We start from the raw sequence: 22,652 nt of genomic DNA on the forward strand, positions 1-22,652 counted from the left end.
ATTTCATGTTACATGTATTTTACAACACAAAACCCACAAAACAGCCCGTTCAGCAAGGGTGTCATACATGGAAACAAAATGTGGGCGATTGCCAGTGGGCTGGGGACTGAGTGTTTGATGGGGACAGAATTTTAGTTTGGGAAGAAAGAAAAGTTCTGGAGATGGACGGTGGGGATGGTTGTATGATGCTGAGAATGTACATAATGCCACTGAACTCTACCCTTAAATGGTTAACATGGTCAATTTCATGTTACATGTATTTTACAACACAAAACCCACAAAACAGCCCGTTCAGCAAGGGTGTCATACATGGAAACAAAATGTGGGCGATTGCAACAAACATCTGAGGTATGTCACAAGGCCCCCGAGGACGGACAGACGGCTGAGACACACGACCCAGACGGTCCTATGAACTCCGGGCCTGGGCTCACGCAGGCTGGAAGGTATGTGCTGCTGGCAAAGTGCTTCTGGAAAACCCAACAGTCCCCGAAAGCTGCCCCCTTACATCCTCCTTCCCTGAAGGAAGAGCTGTGGCTTAGCACTTATGAGTGTAATTTCATTTTACTTAAAGACGTGAAAATAAAAAGACACAACGCTTTAAATAAAGGGTATGTGAACAGAAACACATTTATTACAAAAAACCAAAAAAAAACAAAAAACAAATTCACATTGTATTGAGCTACAATATGGCAGCAGATAAAAAAAAATTATTGTACACAGTTTAAGGGAACTCTTAACAGAACATATTCTTGTTGCCACGTGACGTAACACAGGAGCCCAAGCACTTAGTAGCGGCGAGTGAAGCGGGCGTCGTTGGGTCGGCTCCCCCGGTTCTGGCCCCCGAAGCCGCCGCGAGGGATCACGTGGCCCCGAGAGGCCCCCCCAGGGGCAAAGCTGCCGCGCCTGAAACAAAGGCAAATTCTTTTTATTTTTCACTCAGTGGGCTCTGCCCTGTGCCCGTGCTCTCTGGGGCCTCCTTCCTTTTAGCAGCAGTGACACCCGCCCAAGCACACAGCACCTACACCAAGGCGAGCCCACAAGCAAAGATGAGACCGGTGACAATGCGCCTTACCCCGACATGCCTCCCCGGTTCATCATGTGACCTGGCCCGGAGTGACCAGACATACTTCTCTCACCTCCTGGAAAACAAGGAACACTTTTCACACAGTGCCTCCAGGTACAGGACGTGGAGTTCAGAGGAGACAGGGCTCAGACAACTCCAGTCCCTTTCTTGAGCCACAGGTCCGTGGAGGATGTGTGAGCACACGGATTGCACACAGCCACTCTCCTTGCTAAGTCACGGTGAAGGGGAGCTACAGCACCCGTGGCACCCCTCCTGTGCCAGACCTCACCCACTCACCCACCCAGGCCGTAAGGACCAAGGCCACACGCTAGGGAGAGCAGAGAAAGCTGCTCCCGCCCTCACGAGCAGTGCCCGACGAACAGCAGGGGCAAGCCCAGCTGCCCGGATGCTTCTCCACCAAGACAGATGCGCCTTGGCCAAGTGCCAGTCCTCACCTTGCCACCTCCTATGGTCCCTGTCCATCATGCCTCCGTCAGCAGCGCCCTGCCATGCACGGTCATCCTCCATTCTTCGGCTGTGGTCCCCCCACTCACGTCTGCCCCTTGGAGAAAGACAGCTCTGATTTGGACTGCCCCCACCTCTGCCCTCCAGGAGAGCCACGGCACTGGGTTTGGGAGGGTGCGTTTAGCACTTTGTGACCCCAGCCCTTTGAGCAACGGGGGCTGCGGGGGAACGGAAGTGGCACTCGATCCGATGCTGCTCAGAGAGCTCAGAGGCAGCCTGGGCCGTGGCAAGTGCGCTGGGCCCGCACTCAGCTTATGCCCAAGACCAGGGGTCCTCGGCCGGACACACCAATCCTGCCAGCTGGGTGAGAGGCCCCGGCGGGCACCATGGGACGTGAGACACAAACCTGGGGGGAGGAGGCAGCCCCCGGCCCTCGCTCATCCTCTTGTCAGAGCTGTATCCGCCCCACCCATCACGGGAATCCCGTCCGTGGCGCTCTGGTCCTCCGTGGCGTTCGGGGTAATGCTGGACGTTAAAGGGTCAAAACGAAAGAAGGCCTCAGTACAACCCTGGATCCCAGGGCCTTTGGAGCAACAAGTTAATAATGACAAGGACGATAACTCAGACAGGAGCCCTTGTAGGCCCGAGAGTGCCGGCAGGCGTTCTGTACAGTGTCTGGGGCCACACAGGACCTTTCAGCTGGCACAACACAGCCGCACCCCCGAAGTCTGCTCAAGGCCTGGGGAGGAGCAGTGCTCATGGAGCCCAAGACCAAATTAGGTTCTCCCTAATCAGAAGGCAGAGATTCAGGCACCAATGGACTGAAGCGTGCTGGGGCTGAGCGACTGCCCCACACCAGGAATGGACCACGCTGTGCCAGGTGCCTGTGCTCAGAATATAATCAGGGAGCCACCAGAGCAGAAGAGCCACCAGGGATCCTTTGACATGATTCACTCCGGGGCCTGGCATCCTGTCCTGCTTTGTCCAGACAAGACTCCTTGGCAGCCCAGCGGCTAACTCAGTGGCATGGCCACGTGAACTGCTTGGCTGGCACAGACCCCAGGAGGATGAAAGAGGACACCTCATACTGTAGCCCCTTTCCCTTCACCCCGAGCCCGTCCGTGCCGGCTACAAGAAGGCCCAGGCTGACTTTCATGGAGCTGGCGAGGTGGCTCTGGCTCCACGGCCCTGTTCTCTTGTTGTTCCACAAACCCAATCTGTGGCTTTGGGGCTTTTGCCCCAGGACTATGGTCTAACTGAGAAGGAAGGAGAAAGGCGTCCTGGTAACAAAGCCCCTTGGGGTCCCGCCCCAGCGGCCCTGTCCCCGTCTGCATCCACGGGAATCTCCTGGGCCAGGGCAGGTACACGGTGGCTCCACATGGGAGCCCTGACTTCGTGGCCCTTGGCACACTGGGCAGCACCGCTGCCTGCTCCCCCTGGCAGCTCGTTCCCAAATGTGTGCCCACACCACCCTAAACACAACAAAAGGGGGTCAATCTTACAAGATGGACAAAACAGAACATTGTTCCTTAAAGGGGCAAAATCACAAGCCAACGTGTCCAGGAAAGTCAGTGCTGGCAAATGTAACAAGGGCTTTCAAACGGGATTCTGGAAGTAGTTCTATGAACAACCTCAAGGTGCGCTGAGTTTAAAAAAATTATAGCTCATGCTTTACACAGCTTCATTTAATTTTGGACAAACATTTAAGAATGATCTTTTATCAATAGCCTCTGAAGACTAATCGGACAGAGAAACATTTAAAGGATGGAAGTTCATCTCAGCAAGACCTAGTTCTTTAAAGCCCATTCCCATCTCTCTCTGGTGTTTTAAAATTTAACCAACATTCTCCTAACAACCCACCCACCCACGGACCAGTTCAACAAGGCCCTGAGGCCTGTGCTGGTTTTCCCTTTCTGTGTCAGACGTCACCATTTGCCGTTCGGGGCAGCAGTTGTGTCTTACTTGTGATTATGGACATGAGAACACAAACACTCCTTTCGGTCAGGAGAGCACTATCTAATCAGATGAGAATAGCTATCCATGATCAAGAGCAACATGGCAGGACTGGGCAAACACTTGCCGCAGACAAGTAAGTCATCTCATTTAACTCCCCACTCCACCCCACACCCTCCCTCCCCTACTTTCACAGCTGGAGAAACAGGCTCAGCAGAAGTGGTGGCACTGCGATGAGACCCTGGTCCTGATTCCGGAGCCTGGACATTTAATCACTGTGCTCAAGGTCTCCACCAAAGGAAACCCATGACACTAGGGGTACGTTTAGCTGCATGGGAGATTTATGCCTGGGAGCAGAGAAACAGGAATCCCTTGAGGGTCATGGAATTGCTCCTGAGGCGGCAGCGAATTCCACAGATGCAGTCAAGGAGCTTAGCCATTCCCAGCCATGTGTTCAGGCATGGAGGAAGGATAGGACTGAACGTCGGTGCTGCAGTCAGGGAGAAGACTGACCCACGGGGCAGCGATTCTGCCAGAACGATGCCCTGACCACAACTTTCCCTCATCCCTCTGATTCTCCAAGGAAACCCACTAAAAAGTCAAGGCTCTTTGGGGAAGTTCTCAATCTAAATGTAAAATAGGAAAAAAGGAGAAAACTGAGCTTCTTTTCTAATGTGTTCATCCTGCAAAGAGAAAACGCGTGGGCCTGACTCAGTTGCTTCCTGAGGCTCAGCAGGGGCGGGTTGACCCCGCGACCACTGACACTCCAGGTGCACTCGGGCTCCGTGACACGAGGCATCGCGCAGCGCTGTGGGTCACAAGGCACTTCCCAACAGAGCCTGCCAGACTCATGCAAAGCTCTCCAGCACTTTAGTACTGGTGTAGTCACTAAGGTGTATAGAACCTTAGGGTCAAAGCCAAACAAGGCTTCAGAATACTTGTTTGAATTTTGGGCCAGCACAAAGCACAAGCTATTCACACGGTCATCCCACAAAACGTTGCAGGTACCGCACTCCCTTACTCGTTCTTCCTCTAACTCAGGTGGAGGAGGAAGAAGGCACGCAAAGGGAAGAGAACCAATTGTACAGGGAAAACTGTGGCTACAATCACAAGTTCTGACTTACCTGTCCTTCTCTTTCTCCCATGATTGACCTTGAACCTTCTCTCCTGAAAAAAGCAATTTAAATGAAAGCATAAGGAGAAAGATAGGTCGGTTAAGTCCCCTAATGGAAAACATTTCCACTTGAACCCAGGTAATTCACACACTCTGCTGGTTCAAGTGGGCTGGCTACATAGAAGCCTAGAGCCTAGGAGGGCCACTCGAGCTCTTTGTCATTAAGAATGAACCAGGACAGGGACTTCCCTGGCGGTCCAGTGGTTAAGACTTTGCCTTCCAATGAAGGGGCCTAGGGTTTGATCCTTGGCTGGGGAGCTAAGAAAGATGCCATGGCTCGGGGCCAAAAAACAAAAACATAAAACAGAAGCAACATTGTAACAAATTCAATAAAGATTTAAAAAATGATCATAAAAAAAAAAAAAAAAAAAGAATGAACCAGGAGGTCAGTGGCTGACCTGTCGACCGAGTGGTCAGGGTAGCGGCCCCGGTCCCTGTGGTCAAAGTCGTGGAAGCGGTCCTGGCGGTTGAAGTCAGAATGGTAACGCTCATCCAGGGCAGCCCGTTTAGCTTCCGGCCAGTAAGCATCATCTCGCCTAGGAGAGGAAGCAAGAAAGAGGACGTGCATTTCTCCCTCCAAATAGATTACCTTTGTGGAAGCTGGTAAACTTGACCCTCCCACTGCCCCATCACTTCACAGAACGAGAAGGAACTTTATCATTACAGCCCACATGAGCTGAGAGCGCCTGGAGGGGTGACGTGGGATGTGACTGAAGGGCTCCGTTCTCTCTTACCCCACATGCCCCTTGTCCCCCACAGAAAAGCTCAGGTCTCCCTATAGGGGGGGATCAGTGACGTGCGTGTCAGCAGATCCCCTCTGGGAACCTCTCACAGCCATGAGGGTCGACCAGTCTACCAGGACAATTAGTACACTGCTGTCCTTCTATCCCGATGCAGACTTGACCCAGCAGACACCAGGTGGGGAGGACTTTTCAGCAGCACTTGAAATGTACCGGTTCAAAAACATTTCTGACCATAACAGACCCTCCCCTCAGTATCTTGTAAAATGCATAAAAAGTCCTAAGACACCTTAAAGACCCTTTACAGAAGTCTCAATGTTATATTACACAGGGACCTCTATAAACCCATGCCAGTAGAAAGAAGATTAAAACAAAGGAACAAACACACACCACCAGGCAGTCTCCCCAAGACACCACGCATGTGGAAAACCTCTGATAGGATCAATGCTAGGATTATCACCCCAGACTCCTGACAGCAAGATCTGAAACAGACCTTTCACTGGTGGTTAGCGTTTTAGTATTCGTATGGCACATCAGCATGTCTGGGGAATTAAAACCAATCTCATTAACAGAATGAACCAACACAAATTACTGCAATGATTACAAAACCTGGAAGGTGCCCAGGAGGTACTGGCCGCGTGCCCAGCCCCATGTGTTATGTGCTGCTCTGGGTGTCTGAACTCCTTCCTGGGGGAGGGGGCGGTGGTCTGTGCTGGGACCTGAACCTAATGATTTAATAAGCACCACTTTATCCAACCATTTCTCCACCGATCTCAAACTATCTCAGGTTCCCAGATGAAGTACAGAATACCAAATTTGACTGTAACAAGTACTTGTGCTTCTTTTTAAGTAAAAATCGTGTGTTAACAGGACTCTGGGGACCACGGCACAATTCTAAACGCCAGGGGCCACCTCAGGGGCGGTGGCTAGGAGTGGCGTGGCTTACCGCCCGTCGTCGTAGGGCCTCCGCACGGCGGGCCGCCGCTCCTGCTCGTAGCGCAGCTCCTGTTGGCGCCGCAGCTCCTCGCGCTCGTGGTGGATGCGCTCCTGCTCGCGCCTGCGCTCGTGCTCCACGCGCATGCGCTCGCGCTCCAGCCGCTCCCGCTCCAGCCGCTCCCGCTCCAGGCGATGTCTGTGGAAAGCCAGCCTCTCACGGGCGATGAGCAGCCGCTTGCGCTCCTCCCGCTCCAGCTGCGCCTGCATGCACTGCTCTCGCTCACTGCGCTCGCGCACCCTGGAGGCAAAGAGCAGAGGCTGCAAGGGCCCAGGAGCCGCAGCAGGGCCCAGTACCGAGGGCCTCTCCCAGCAGGGGGAGCTATTGGATAGAGCCACGGCTCCGCCCTGGGGTGGGATGAGGGGCCTGGAGCTGCAGATACATTTAGCAACAAGCAAGGGCCAGCGGCCGCTGGGTGGTGGACGCAGCCTGGCTGTGCAGGACCCTGACAAGGCTGAGGGCACTGACAGCCCTGCTTTTTTTTGCAGGTGATACTGATGGTGCCCAGCGCGCGTCCCTCCAGTCTCCGTGTACAGGTGCCAGGTTGTCTCCTGTCCATCCTCTGCTCTGTGTTTAGACACATAATCATACCAGCAGAAATGTCTAATCTAGCCTTACTTTGTGTCTGCGTCTTAGAAAAAAATGGCTGCAGCTTCCTTGCTTTCAGGCACCATGTCCTGGACCTTGTGCGTCCCCACCTCTACAGATGTACGGCATGCTTTTGGGAAGGAGCCCATGGAGTAAGAGGCTACAGTTTACATGACCACTCGCAGATGTGGGCCTTCTGGTTGTTCCCAGCCTCAGGGAAATGGCCACCCCGCCCCATTTTCTTAGCACAGGTTCCTCTCGGGCAAGTTGGGGGGAAGTGGCATTGCTGGGTCTGGAACACCAGGATTCAGAAGCCCTTGCTACCTCGGGACCGCTCTCCAGGCTGCTGTGCCCCCCGGACAGGTCACTCCCACCACTACAAGCATCTGCCTCCCCCCACTAATTCAGATCAAATTAACGGATGGAAAACCAGTCTCACTGCTGTCTTCACCTGCATGTCCCTGATGCCTGGTGACGCTGAACGACGTTTCATGTTTCATGACCATATGTACACAGCCCCTTCTGTCCATCTTCTATCAGGTTATTTTTCATCTATTTCAAAACACCTTTACTACCATCTGTCACACATCTTTGCACTTTCTCTTTGGTCTTTCATTGTACAGAAATTTTAATTTAGTCTACCCCTCCTTTATGAATTTTCAGTCCTTTCAAAAGCTCAAACTCATAAATATATTTACTTTTGCATTACACGGATAACTAATTTTTATGTTTATCTTCAGCCAGCAGTTTATGTTGACAATTTGTAGTGATGTGAGCCAGAGACCCAAAGGACTGTCCGAAGGCACAGCCAAGTGACCTGAAGCCGTTCTGGGGCGAGCCAGTCCTTTTCTCACTAGTGGGAAATGTCACTTTTATCATGTTAAATTCCCACATGCACATGGGTCAGTTCTACTCATTTGCTAATTACTTCACCAAAACTGCACTTCTTCTTTGCCCACTGCCTTTCCCTTTTCAGCAGAAAGTTCTGTACGGCGTACTACAGAAAACAGTGCTCCTGCCCCCTTTCTCAGTCTCATTCTGCTAGCCTTTTTACTAATGGTTCTTATTTTTTAAACTACAGTTTAAATTTTTTTCTTGACAGGAAACATTAACTGTCACTCAACGTGATTGACAACATTTCTGTTTAGTTTTTAAAAATTATGAGGACCTTGTCTTGGGCTTATTTAAGAATGAGGACCTCTCAGCTCTCTCACTGGGTCTGTCCCACTGTTTTTCCCTATTCACAGCTTCTGGAGCAAATTTGCTATGTTCTATTAACTAGCACTACTGTCCCAGGAAAGCATTCCATCTCCCTGCCATTGCTACCTCCCAGAATCTTCAAAATATCTGCCTGAGAAAAACAGTTTGAAAAAAGTCACAGAAGAAAGCCAGTGCACAGGAAGTCTGTGAACTAAAAGCCAAAGGAGCAGAGGTTTAAAGCAATATTCCACCCACAGGGAACTTGGAAAATATCCTCCCAGGACAGAGTTATCACCAGTCAACGGCAACACCCAAACCAGCCTACATTGCTGGATTCTGACTCACCTGCGGGACTCTGAGTCTCGTGACTTCCTCGACTCTTTGACTTTATCAAAGGACACAACAGACCGCTTCTCCCTGCTGGCTGATTTGCGATCCTGGCTCTTGGAAACCTGGTTCACCAGGAAACATTGAAAAGTTAAGGTAGAAATAACAACAGGAAGAATCAGGTGTGTCCAAGTCCAAGCATCCAAGATCAGAAGCAAAGATTAATGTTTAATGAAACAATCAGATAACAAAGCCTTCTCTCCTAAGAAACTTCACGTTTGCTTATCGTAATTCAGTCACAGACTGTCATTACCATTTAATGCTAAAATATGACTCACTGAGTACTTTCACTAGTCAAAATGGAAACGAGTATCTTACCAGAAACTTTTTTAAGATAAAAAAGTATTTTTTTTCATTTTGTCTTTTGCGTCCCAAACACATTCTTTAATATTAAACATGTGGCGATGCCCAATTGAGGCTGCTTCTGGTACGTTTGAGGATTCCTTACTTGTACCGACTGCATTATTTTTTGAGATCTACCCGCCTCAGCCCTCAAATTCACACTTCCAATTTGCCATTCTACATCATTTATTATAAAGTAAGGGGAAAACGCTGTAACACAGTAAAATATTTGCACAAACACAGGCAGACTGAAATGCCATAATAGAAATGTCAGCTTGCAACTGGTCCACAACATTCAAAAGCTTAACGGTTTATCTTCTGGGCAGCACAGGTTAACATGGCAGGCCTGAGGCTGGTGTTAGAGAACTTGGCATTCAGAGTGTCCCTAGTCAAGAGTTAACTGGCAAAGGTGGTTCACTTGTGCCCAGACCATGCAAACGATGGTTTCTGCTAAAAACCTGCTCTCCTTTGGTACTTGCCTGGAGAGGGGCCTACGTGACCAGCCCCAGTAAAAACCCTGGGAGCTGAGGCTCCAACGGGTCTCCCTGGGCAGAAGTATCACCCTCAAGTGGCTGCACTGTCGCTGTTGCAGGAGCCATCACTGGAGGGAGAACACAAAGGAGCCAGCAGGGTCCCCTCCAGGCTACCCCCACCTGTCTTTCCCCGCCTGCCTGGCTGTGTATCCTCTCTGAATCACTGAAGCCAATCTTGACTGTGACTACAACTATGTGCCGAGTCCAGGGGGCCCCCCAGTGGATCTCAGAATGTGGGTAGCTTTGGGGACCTGGACCCACATCCATCAAAGTTGTAAGCCTGTCAAAAGTTGAACGTATGAATATCAACAGCTACCCATGACCCCAGTGGCAGGCAGAGTGAAGTGGTAAGAACCTAAGACTGGCACTTTGTGGATTCCGTGTTCTGTGGAGAATCTGCAAGGAGTCATCGAGCATGGACTGGGTGTAAAGGCGGGCCGGAAGGCTGGCTGGGTCACACGGGGGTTTAGGAATGCACGATGGAGAGCTGCTGAAACTTCCAGGACTACTGTACCCTGATTCAGGCAAACAAAGCCAACCACTCCCATAATTGAATTTGACAATTATTTATAAAAACCCAAAAAGCAACAATTCTTATCATACAAACTATGAAGCAAAGCTTTTAAACTTTCCCATTTTTAAAGTTCAAAAAAACCTACATTTTGAAAAGGCTGACAACTTTTCTCAAGCTCAAGAATCCCCTAAAACACACATAGGAACGTCAGAGAAAATAAATACCCTAGGTGGGAAAGGAACACTCACTCTGTCTTTGGATCCTGATGTTTTGACACTGATAACAGGTACACCTTTAGATTTATCCATCACCACAGTCCGCTCAGTTCCTCGACTTCCTACAGGAAGAAAGGAGCAAGATAAGAAGCGGCACCTCCAAATGAGGAACACCACTCAACTCCACAGAAAACAAATGTAGGTTGTGTTGCCAACTAACCACACCAGCTAGGAACAGAACACAAGGTGAAATCTCCCGTACCCATTGCTCAGCTACCTGATTTTGTGGTTCGAGATCGTTCTGAAGGGCCAGGTTTCTGATCATCCTGATCTTTGCTCTTTTCTCCACTTCCATCTTCACCCTTTTTAGCATCATCTTTTCTGTCGGGCTTCTCTTCTCTCTTAAGGTTTGCAGATCTAAAAATAAAACCCCAGACACAAGTGGGTAAGAAGAGATATTGAGGGAAAAAAGCCAGCGACGATGACAGGATTCTTGCAATGAGCACCAAGAGATGAGGAGGCTGCCTCTAAGGCATCAACAGGATGGAGAACAAGGAGCCTGGAGAGGGACTGGAGTCATCTCCCAGGACTGGTGGTGAAACCGTCCTCAACGAACGCAAAAAAGCAAAGGGGGCGAGGGCCTCACAGCCTTCCCCATCCATGGAAAACGTGAAGGACGTGAAATGAAGAAAAGGGTCACCTTGGCCACAATCCCCTCAGGAAGAGTAATACCTGTCAGCATTGCTAGACTTCTCTTTTTTCCCCTCCCCTTCTCTTTTGTCAGAAGTTTTCTTCCCAGCAGGTTCATTTTTTGCCTGAAAAAGAGAATCAGATGGAAGTATTACCTTATTTCCTAATATGGTCACATCCCGGGAAGAAAACAGCCCCTTACTTTTTCCACCGAGATCATCTTCCCGTGGAGCTCTGTTTTGTGCAGGTGGTTAATGCATTTTGTGGCCTCTTCTGCTGTGGACATTGTAACAAAGCCGTAGCAGCGAGCTCCAGGACTCCGGGCATTGGTCACAACCTTGGCGCCCACCACCTTGAAGGAAAGCACACAAATAAGGCTTGGACACGAAGCCCCCACACAGACCTCGACACTGTGGTTCATGCCGCTCCCCCCCGCGCCCCCCACCAGAGACACTGAGAACAGGTGGACGACAAGTAGCAGGTAAAGGCTAGGGAGGGTAATGCTATTGTCTGGCTGCTCCTACTCCATCCTGCCTATTCCTCTAGGGCACCAGGATGACAGTGTGGAGGAGAGAGAAAGTGAAGCAGAAGGCAGAGTCCTGCCAGCATGCCGTTAACACTATGTAAAATTTGTGAAAAAATGTTTCTGAATATGCAGTCATCTACGTGGCCAGTGAAGTAGAAAGACACATCTATAGAAGGAGAGCGACAGGACAGGTTTATAAAGAGCGCTCTGTAATGCAGGGCCCATCCTACTACTAACAAAACAAAATTCAAGGAGATGTTTCAGGCACTACAGATACATCCTTATACACTATTTAACTCTCCCAACAACCTCAGTAAGCTGAAGTTAGGGACACCCTTTTATGGCAGAAGGTACCACGGCTCAGGAGAGGTCCCACCGGAACACGTGGCCTTGGCCGGTATTCATCCTCATTGTGCCACATGGAGTCTTACCCCCAAAGGAAGGTTTCAGAGTGGTCTGGTCCCCTATTCGAGCCAGCAATGAACCCAAGACACTGAGGACTCCAGGCTGACACTTCCCTGCTGAGAGCAGCCATCTGCTTTGAGGGCCACAGCAGAATCAAGAAAAGGGTCCCACCTTGTATTACTGAGGCCCAGGGAGTCGTGAGTTATTTTGAGAAATATGTCAAGTTTAGTTTTCCTTGTTAGTTCCTGAACGTCAACAACCAAGGTAAATGACGTTGGTTTTCTCTGTTATCGCTGCTGAACCCTTACTATGAACACGAGCCTGTGCTAAGTCTCACTTGGCCAAGGCTGACTGAGAGACAAGGAGGCACAGGTGCAGCAGTTTATCTGGAGGTGAGTCCAGGAAGCATGGGGAGGAAGGGGGAAAGGGAGGGGGAGAAAGAGGAGGGACTAAAGGCAACACACGGGGGACTGCAGTTGGCACCCAGGCGGGGAGGTGGCCCACCTGGGCGTCACGGCCACCCTTGCCGGGCTGAGGATGGAGGGAAACAGGCAGGGGTGGCAGAGAAGAGGGGGCCAGAGCTACCCAGCTGGGGGTGAAAGCAGGTGGGCAGAGGCAGGGCACCAGCAGCTCTGCTCCAGTTACACACGCCATCGTAAGGAGGCAGCGACTTTGAGGGCCCCCAGGTGACGAGATGAGGTTCACACGGGAGAGGCGACATGCCCCGGCCACACAACTCTGAGCGGCAGAGCTGAGGCCCATAGCTGCCCACACCGGCCTGGCTCCACAGATCTTATTTGTAACCATATCTACAGCTTCACTCGTGTTCTGTAATCACCACCATCTCACGAAAATGCTACCAGCACCTTCCCACCCTGCCCTCTGCTCCACCCTCCACAGCCCTCCCTGGATTTAAGGCCTGAAGCCAGAGAAATGGATTCAGGAAGCTATCAAGTCGTGTGGTGGCTTGGGGGCTGGGGAAAGGTGAGAAATACAAAGTGGACGTGGGCTCTGGGAACTCCCACTGGGCTTGCATCTCTCCCCGTGAGGGGGCAGACCGGCCACGAGCTATGTGAGCAGATGTGAAGTCAAAGAGCGGCACAGTCACTCAAAGTCCTCACTGCGTGGGGACAATAATCTGTGCGTAGAAGCCATACTGCATGGGCTTAAAAAATTTCATCCCCCGTCTTACCTTCCCATACTTGCTGAAAAGATTCTTCAAATCTGTAGCTCTGGTGGTAGAAGAAAGTCCACTAACCCAGAAATTCCTACCACAACTGCTACGACCTATCACAAAAAAAGTTCAGGTCAAAAACACGACACCAACAAAATCCTGAGTCTTAAAAAAGCTTAAAATCATTCCAAACCAGACACTTTCTCTTCTTGTCCCAGATGCCAGCAGTACCCAAAGCCAGCTGGGGTGTGGGGCCCCGCCCACTGTCCTTACACAAGCTGTGGAGCTGCGCACTAGGCAGACGGGACCACTGGCAACGCCACTTACTATGGCGAGTCGAGGGCTGCTCAGCCCGTGGGAGAGCCCCTTAGCTACCAAATGGCATCACCCAATCCAGTGAGGCGACTTTGGAATTTAAGACAGGTGCTATCAGTGTAGAACCACAGAGCACAACCTACCCCTGGTTTTTGTTCTTATTACAACACTGATTAAGGAGGAATCTGGACCAGCAAAACTACTTCTCAATCAGTGAATCAATAAAGGGCTCTGGTGTTGATAAATCTGCAATACCAGGGAAACTGCCCCCCACCGTCCCAAGGTATCTGAAACTCGAAGCATTTTCTCCATCTGCAAGTGTCACCGTGGCTAAGGAGGTTGCAAATCAGAGGGTCAGTCAGGACGGAGGAGCTCAAAGCCCTCTGGCAAAATCAAGCATGAGCACCAAACTGATGTGTCAACTCTGCCCTGCAACCCAGAACCTGCAGTGAGAAGCAGGGGACAGAGTGGAGAAAAGGCTTCGAGACGGGCTCACAGGCACATGTGAGGCAGAAATGGGTGTGGACAGCCCAGAACCAAACACCGCCACCATGGGGGCCAAACATGCTCTTGGGGACGATGCCACGCTGACCTACCCTTTTCCTCTTTGGAAAGCCTTTTGGTATCCAAGTCTTCTTCGACAGAACTAGAGACAAAAGACAGTGTCACTCCAGAAGGAAGAAGCAGACAGGAAACAAACTCAAAATTATAAAATACGTGCTGAGGTTGCATACCTACCCGAAATTTAGTTCTGAAAAAATGATACCCCGACAAACGTGTATTGGAAATCTGACCTAACCATAAGATTTCAGACCCACAGGAGTTAATTAATTCTGCTGGGCTAAAGATAATTAGGAAGAATTAAAGAAAACAACCATGATAGGTTGAGAAAAGAAAAAAGATTATGTAATCAGCTTAAAATAAACAAAGAGAAATAAAACATTCTTTAGAAGTAAACTACAATTGCATCAGTCTGGCTGGCCAATTGCAGAAACAACAGCTTATGTGTGTCATTAAACGACCAATGAAAAGGAGATAGCGTCTGGTCTAAAACTGAGAAAAAACAAACCTCATTTTCTGATCAGCGCCCTCACTGGCTGAGGACTCTTTAGGAGCCGGAGGGACTTCATTACAAGCTTCAAAAGCAAACTTCTTCACGTCTTCTTTGCTATCCCTGGGGTCTGGGCTTGAGGCTTCCGGGGGCGCTTCCGAGGCCTCCTCGCTACAGGCTTCCGTGTGCTCTGAGGCTTTACTACTCTGCTCAACTGGCTTCTCTAGCCCTACAGGCTCACAGTCCGTCCTCTCGCCATCGCCTGTCTGCTCCACGGGCTCCCTTTTCACTACCGCTAACAGGGTGTCTGCCTTGCTCGACTGAGCTTGTGCTGTTGACTCGCTGGCCAAATCTAAATCACCCTCCTCCGGATGGGCGCTGTCAAAAAGGTCCTCTTCCTCCGCAAGCTTTCTGTCTGGCCCCACGCTACTTGTTTCCTGTGCAAATGGCTGCTCCAGCTCGGAACCTTCTTCTTTTACTGGCTCAGATTTACAAGTTTCCCCCAAAATGTCGAGTATTTTCTCATTTTCTACGGATTTAACAGGAATAGAATGGCACAAGGTTTAATTACCAGGGAAATAAAGCAATCACAAATGTGGAACTGGCACGGCTGCCACACTAACACGAAGAGAACTGCTAGCTACACAGAGATTGGAAAACCCGCGGGTACACAAAGTTACACTGGTTACACTACCTGCACTCCAACCGCCTGCGAGAGCAAGCCTCTACGCTACATGGAAGAGAAAAGCATCCCAGAGATTTAACCCCCATAACCTTCTGGCTGATTCTTGACAGTCTTCATTCTGTCGTCGTTTATATATGACTCTTCCAAATTTAGCTTCCAAAGTCCAAGTTGCTTAACTGAATGTATCACCATTCACTGAACAGCTCAATTTCCAAATTTCTTTGAATTTCTTTTAACAGAACAGTCCAACATGAAAACCAGAATCTCTTCCATCGGTGCTCTGAGATATTTGCAGTCCAGAAAGTGAACAGTTATTTGTTTGGAATTCTCATGAAGAAACTCTTTCCTCTTCTGGAATCCAGTTATGTCTCAATGTTTTAAACCGTATCTCCCTACCACTGCCTGCACTGCCTGAATTAAAAACCACAAAGTTAAGATACTGCCCAATATCACAAGATCTGTTCTGTGGGGTACAGAGGTATCTGCTCTCGAGAGGCATGCAAACTCTCTCTACATACGTTTAAGTGCCGTGTACATTTAAAAAGGCATGAGACAGTTTCATCTCACCAATACATTTTGCGAAATGAGAAGTTAGCCACTTTCACAGATCTGGTGATATGGCTGGGTTTCCAATCTCTATGATCCTGGTATGTTCTGGATCGTAAACCTTTAGAACAATGTATACTACAGTAAGGTAACTTTTTAAAATTAAAGAATTCAAATTAGAGAAGGTGGAAAACTAGAATGATTCCAAACCCCGCTGCTAAGTTTTTCATTTAACAGTACCTGGCTCCAAGGATGGCTCTTCAATTTCCTGCAACAAAAAATATAAATAAGATTGTGCCAGATGGATGAAACCTAGAATTTGTTTATACCAAAAACTGTAATAACTAAGAAGGGAATTTTAAAAACACAGACAAGGGACCTCACAAATGCAACAGGTGGAGAACCTGCCTGTTCTGGGCAAGAGCCCACACAGCTGGCATCCCACCTCATTCACCTCGGCCCCAAGCCCCACAGCCCAGGATGCTCTCAAGGGGCCTGGTTTATTACTGTGTGGTTTGCTTTGCTGCACTTCCCAGTGCCTGGCAACATTATATAACTTTTAATGGTGATGAACCCATCCCATGCTTGTCTGTCCCTCTAAATTGTCTTAAACACTGCCCTGGAGGGCAGTGTTTTCATTTTTTCTATCTTTAGTGCCTGGTAGAATGCCTGACACATATCAGATAATCAATTTTCACTTAATTAATATAGCATTAGTTTCCAAAAATTGAAAAGATCGAGGGAAAGAAGGCTCAGGTGGCTTGATCTCTTGCTCTTTGCATGGTCATACCACCCCTGCCCACCGGGTCAACTGAGCCCTCTCCAGTGTTACACATGCCTGCTTCTTTATCTCTTCTAACCAACAACCCACCAGGCAGCCCTAATTCCTAAATATCCCTCAAACCCTTCCCCAGAAGCCCTGTCAAGCCACACCATTGTTATTCCTTGCTGACAGTAGCGTTGGTTTTACCACCCCCATTCCCACCTCCCTCTCCAGCAAGGCCATCTGCACCTCACCCCACCCCACCCCTGACCAAGTCCTACACATCCCTCGGCATTTAGCTTAGGGGCCACCTCATCATAGAGAGGGTGCCCAACTAAAGGAAGGGACTTTCTCTCAATATGTGGTCCCTGACCCCTAGGTTCCCTCGGCACAAACTACAATATCTGGAATTCCAGCCAACGCTGATAAGCACTGTCTAGGTTCCAGGCACAAATTCAAGCACCTTACTATATATATATTAACCAATCATCACACAGCCCTAGCAGGTTGGTACAATTAGTATCATCCTTCTTTTCACAGATTAGGAGACAGGCACAGACTGGCTGACAAAATTCCTCAAGGACACACAGCAAAGCCAAGATTTAAGCAAAGGCTATGTGACTGAGAGTCTGTTTATCAGTCCAGGCCTCAACTCATCGCTCTGTTTACACAGGAAGGATGGAGACCAACCTTTCTTCTCATGCATCTGACACAGCACAGGTGCTTAGCATATAAGTTACATGGATGTGAATGGTTTGCAACTTCCACTGGGCACTGACCTGCCATTCTGGGGAGCCCTAGGAAACTGTTCACTTTCATAATAGTTTCATTTATTTGCAATCAATTCTTTTTCATTTCACGCTGGGAATTAAAGATTCTACACTGAAGGAAACAATCATTTTAGGCAGAACAATTCTCTCCTGACTTTCGCTAGAGAAAAACGCATATGTTTCTATTTGTCTCTGAGAGGAGCTATATATAAGCGTCTGGTTAGGATAATATATACAGGAATCTTTGACCTACAGAGACACTCAAGAAAATGACAAGACCTGCTCCTCCTTTCCCTTCTGAGTCAGGAACAGGTTGTGTCACTTCGCAGCTGGAGAGAGACATCAGCCCTAAAGGTGAATTGGGTTTCACCAAGTTTCCTTGAGATTTGCACCCTCAAGGCCGGGGTTCTGGCTCGCTAATAACAAACCTTGCCCCGGCCTGGCAGAAGCAAATGAAGATCTTGTCTGAAAGGTGATTTCCAATTAGGCAGCATAGGTGACATTATTAAAACAAACATAAAACAAGGACTGGCATAAGCTGACTGGCAGTCAGCTTACTTATGACTGGCCTAAGTATTTTCATTTCCTCACAAAACTTTCTACTGAAAATTAGCTACCCAGCTTTATTCCAACAGTTTACATCTACAGGCTGGCAGAAAAAGAAAAAGGAAACTCAAGATCCACATTTATGCAAAGCCTACCTGAAAGTTAGGCCACATCTCATTTGTTCTCATCTAAGATTTAACTTCTACACAGATGGTAGTCAAACAGCCAAGATGACATAGTTATCAAAAGAAATCTGTGTACTTTCTGAGAAAAACTTCCCAAAGGCAGAACCAGAACCCGAGAATCCATCTTTCTTCCCAGCTGTGAGGCCAGCGCTCTGGTCACCCCCTTGCATCCTCATCCGTGCCCCATTCGTCTCTCCTGAGGAGGGGGTGTCCCCCTTGCTGTCTCATGTCTCATCTAATAGTCTTTCTGCAGAGGATGCTATCCAGAACAGACCCGACAGGCTGCCCTTCTCCCACCAATCAAATTAACAAGAACCCCGCAAACACACCCTCCTCTCAGCTGCAGGGACGCCAGTGCTTGGAAGGGAAGCCAAGACGATGAGCCCTTTTCAACAGACATGTTATATTAGGGGAAAGTGGAAAGCAAAACCCCCTATACAGAAGCCAACAAAGGAAATAAACTTTGCAATGACTTTTAGTTGGGACTGCCATACAATATTGGAAGTGGTTTCCAGAGACTGTGGTCTAATGTTTGATTCTAAAATTATTGAGACATACAACAATTTACCTGTAATATAGTGAAGTCAGATGATGAAGTATCTAAATTGTTTATAGTTTCTTTGTCCTCTACCTATAAAATAAATGGAGAATAAAATTTATTATGTCAATAATAAGGTAACATAATGGTACATCCGTACAGTGAAAAGCTACAGCCATGAAAAGTCACTTAAGATGAAATTCTAAACACAGTGCAGGAATCAAAACAGCATTACATTGTGATTCCATCTCAAATAAAAGAAATGTACATAAACATATACCTGCAGACAGACTAGGAGACCCACTAAAATGGTATCAGTTTGGGTTTCAAGATGCAAGCCAAACAAACAAAGAAAAGCAAAAATCTGAGTTAAGCAAAAAAAAAAAGCACAACTGGGCAGTACATGGGCTCTCCTGGTAGACTGGACCACCAGGTTTGGGGCTGTTCTTCCAGGAACGCCATCTAGAATCATGATGCAGAGTGGGTTCTTGGATTTCCATGGCCACCATAGCTTCCTGAGCCTGGATGCTACTGCCACTGGGACTGCTGCTGCTAGGGTGGTTACTGCCCACATGGGAAGGGCTTCTCCGGGAACCCTGCCACTCAGCATCATCAACTTCCAAACTGAGTGTGGGGACAGGAGCATAGGACTGGCAAAGCCCAGGTGACCCATCACCGCCCCACCTGCAGGGGAAGAATAACTGGTATGTTGAGCTTCTACTCTATGAGGTGGGCTCTGTCCATAAGGTAAGGGATTCCCCAAATATAGAAAATATATTCCCCAAATATATAAAATCATTGTTGTGTGACCTAACATAATTTAGATTGTTTGTTATAAAGCCCTGAATGTTGGTTTATTTTTTTGGGGGGGGGAGATTCAAAATATTTTATAATTAGCATGTATTGTTATTACCTTTACTTGACTAGGAAACCACCTTGCACCACTCCTTCCTTCCCCTGACACAGTCATCTCAAGACATTCTACACATGCTCACAAGAGCATGGGCACACACGCACGTGAAACATCTCTCCTTTCTCTGTCTCCATGATTAGTAGCACATTATTCTGTTCCCTGCCTTACTTTTGCTGCCATCTTGGAGATTATTCTAGTTCATATAAATAAGCTTAGTTCATTGAAATGGTATATAGAAGTAGTAACTGTATTACTGGAAGGAGTAATAAATGTTATAGTAACAGTAGCAATAACCCCACTGCCGTCTGCTGTACAATAGGTGCTGCTCTAAGCCGGGGTCAAGGGTCAGATAGTGAATATTCTAGGCTTTGTAGGCCAGACGGTCTCTGTTATGACTATTCTACTCTGCTGTTGTATCCAGAAATCAGCCACAGACAATTGTCACAAATAGGTGTGGCTGTGTTCCAATAAATCTTTGGCCAGCTTGATGACTTTTGCTCTAAATTAGAGATAAGCATTCATCTATTTAGTCCTCCTCAAACCTACTATTTTTGCAAATGAGGCCCAGAAAGATTAAGTAAATTAGCCAAGGTCACACAGCAAGTGGCAGACCTCTAGTCAATGCTGTTAACTCTTAAACAACTGCTTCCACTAAATCATGGTTATTTAACCATTACTGATAGACATTTAGGCGTTTCCAGGCTTTTGTTACTGAATATATTATTTTCTAATCACAGGGAATAAAAGAGCCTTAAGGAAAAGCAGCCAATAAGGAAGGGTTTCACTGCTCTCATGTTTCTGGTACTCCTTTTTAGGAAGCCAGGGAATGAGACTCATCAAAAGAGGAAACAATTGCATACCCTATATGTGTCAAAATGACTCAATCGTTTCTCAACCCCCCCCCCCAAAGATGACAATCTGCTACCTCTAAGGGTACTGAGGATCAGTTCCAATAGAAAATGCAAACACCTTCCAAGGAACAGCATGGGTGGACCAGCAGAGAACAGGGCTTCCTTCCCCTGGGAGTACTGGAGTACTTGGGAGACACTCCACAAAAGATCTGAGGACTATGAAAACAAGGTGCCTCCTAGGACCAAGCCCTAGGAAATGCTACAAAGACGCCTCATGTCTTCTACTTTTCATTGCCTCTTCTGGCTACCTGAGAAATGTTCATCCTCACGGAAATGACACAATCCAGTAAATTTAACGGCACTGAGATAATGTGGTATATGAGTTAAGTACACGGACTCTGGAATTAGCTTGGTCTTAATTCTTTTTCTCGTATGACCTATATATTGCCTGGAAATATTTCTTTACCTTTTTACTCCCCAATTCCCCCAACTGGAAAATGGGTATAACAGCATCTATATATCACACTGTCGTTGAAAGGATTAAAGGAAATAATGCCTAATGTCTGGCAGACAAAGTTCAATAAATAATGCCCACCATAATTGCATCTAACAAGAAAAAAAGCTAAGGCTTTAAAAACAACATCAAAGTTAGTGTTAAAGATTGACTAGGCGAGTACCAATCGGTTGACAGCAAAAGAACAACTTTCAACCTCTGTTTTGGTATTTTCAAGGCATCCCAGGTGTTACACCACAGACCAATCTCCTATAATAAACAGGAAGATCTACAATAGTATCCTCAAAAGGCTTAACACCGCATGATACAAATGGAGAGCATATACTCGCGTTCCTCACAAGACACCATTTTTCAAGGAAGCAAAGTGTGTTTTTCAGACTCATCTGATTTTTACATGTGAATGGATTAGCCACCATTCTACTCAACTGGCATTAAAAGAACTTAACTCCAAATATAAAACTTATCATCTATTAAGCTATTTGAGGAATTATTACATTTAGGGTACACTGTAGAGACACTGCCGAGTTACCTACAGCATGTTCTTGAAGTGGCTCAGGAAGCTCCTTCATTTCTCCCTCGACAAGCTCTCTACTATCAGACAGGGACTCCGGGAGATTATCAGCATCGTCGTCATCCACACAATCTGCAACACTTCCATTATCGATTTCTGCTTCATCCAACACACTGATATCCATCATGTCGATGTCCTGCAAGTTCTCCAAAGTGGTCTCAACATCCTCCTGTGACAAACAAAATACCACCCATGTCAGATTACTGTCATGGGTCCATGCACGGAGCTGATTCACTGACAAGGCTGCACATACCTGTCCATCCCCAGAATTTTCCTCTAGCCCGTTATCTTCCACACCCTCTTCTTCTGGTTTGCGCCCTGGAGGAATAAGTTACAGCGTGAGATCATCGATATGCACTTTCCAGATGTGACAACTTTCACTTTTATAGGTCCTAAGCACTACAGAAATAAGACAACCTAAAACACCCGTGGCACTTCTCCATTTAGGAACACCATAATCCAGGAATGGTAAGGTCATTCTGCATAAGGCAGCCCCTCTACTACCCCCAAGTAGAAGTGGTTCTGTTCTTATCAACTGGCTGTGGAAGTATGAGGAGCCTGAAATGGATTCTTAATAAGGTGGAGGTAGACTAGACCTTTTCCAGGCCTGCCCTTCTTGTTGAGTGGCTTTGGTTATGGGGAGAAGAGTATCTTATACAAATGGCTGTATAATCCTAACCACACAGTTGTTAGGATTCCGCACTTTCACTGCTCATGGCCTGGGTTCAATCCCTGGTTGGGGAACTAAGACCCCGCAAGCTGTGTGCTGTGGCAAAAAGAAAAAGAAAAAAAAGGGCGGGGGGAGAGAAAAATTGCTGCTTAAAAAAATATACATATATATATCTATCTATTTACGTGGCTGTGTTGGGTCTCAGTTGCAGCACACGGGATCTTCGTTGCTGCGTGTAGGACCTTCGTTGCGGCATGCGGGATCTTTAGCTGTGGCAGGAGAACTCTTAGTGGCAGCACGTGGGATCTAGTTCCCTGACCAGGGATTGAACCCGGGCCGCCTGCATTGGGAGCGCGGAGTCTTAGCCACTGGACCACCAGGGAAGTCCCTGTGCTGCTTTTTAGTTAAGGAACGAGGAACATGTTTTCCCACAGAGACAATGACATAAAAAGAAAACATAAAAAAGCAAAAAGAAAGTAAAAGCCTTTCACAATTTTACCATCTAGAGTTAGCCCTCGAGCTATCATACACTGGCATATATCGATAGATATCCTCCCATACTGTGCTATGTATATACATGTACTTCACTTTTAAAAATGGCACTGTACTGCCATTTTATAATCTTTTCACTTAATGTACCGTGAACATCTTTCTATACTTTCATAGCATTATATGGAGACACCGTCATTGACGTAAGTAATACCTATGGATGGAGATTTAAGAAAACGCTTATAAAATGAACCTTCTGGTAATTCTTTTTTTGCATCCAGG

The 22,652-nt window shown here is 47.7% G+C and overlaps 1 protein-coding gene across 2 annotated transcripts; it reads right to left on the reverse strand.

Annotated features, from left to right (window-relative positions):
- Nucleotides 1-602: 602 nt before the first annotated feature.
- Nucleotides 603-22,361, reverse strand: SAFB (scaffold attachment factor B). 2 transcript variants are annotated; one of them, XM_055081272.1, is made up of 20 exons: nucleotides 22,067-22,361; nucleotides 21,465-21,529; nucleotides 21,170-21,380; nucleotides 18,393-18,451; nucleotides 15,801-15,828; nucleotides 14,348-14,858; nucleotides 13,875-13,924; nucleotides 12,982-13,076; nucleotides 11,061-11,210; nucleotides 10,901-10,983; nucleotides 10,446-10,585; nucleotides 10,202-10,290; nucleotides 8,523-8,629; nucleotides 6,342-6,629; nucleotides 5,054-5,191; nucleotides 4,606-4,648; nucleotides 1,935-2,053; nucleotides 1,519-1,625; nucleotides 1,073-1,139; nucleotides 603-903 (listed from the first exon to the last, which is right to left on the reverse strand). In XM_055081272.1, the coding sequence occupies exons 3-20, from the start codon at nucleotides 21,336-21,338 to the stop codon at nucleotides 786-788; spliced, it is 2,361 nt and encodes a 786-aa protein (XP_054937247.1). In that variant the 5' UTR covers nucleotides 21,339-21,380; nucleotides 21,465-21,529; nucleotides 22,067-22,361; the 3' UTR covers nucleotides 603-785. The 2 variants fall into 2 exon arrangements, with proteins under 2 accessions (XP_054937247.1, XP_054937248.1); XM_055081273.1 differs by having other exon boundaries at nucleotides 1,519-1,619; nucleotides 22,067-22,359.
- Nucleotides 22,362-22,652: the final 291 nt, after the last annotated feature.

Source organism: Physeter macrocephalus, chromosome 2, assembly GCF_002837175.3.
Source record: "Physeter macrocephalus isolate SW-GA chromosome 2, ASM283717v5, whole genome shotgun sequence".
Classification (NCBI taxonomy): domain Eukaryota; kingdom Metazoa; phylum Chordata; class Mammalia; order Artiodactyla; family Physeteridae; genus Physeter; species Physeter macrocephalus.

Excerpts from the sequence above, each read along its gene's own strand:
- SAFB (XM_055081272.1), bottom strand. The coding sequence starts at position 21,338 with ATGATGGATATCAGTGTGTTGGATGAAGCAGAAATCGATAATGGAAGT. Across the intron at positions 14,859-15,800 it reads AGAGCCATCCTTGGAGCCAG|AAAATGAGAAAATACTCGAC; the intron begins GTACTGTTAAAT and ends TTAAATCCGTAG. Across the intron at positions 2,054-4,605 it reads TGGGAGAAAGAGAAGGACAG|CATTACCCCGAACGCCACGG; the intron begins GTAAGTCAGAAC and ends TTTAACGTCCAG.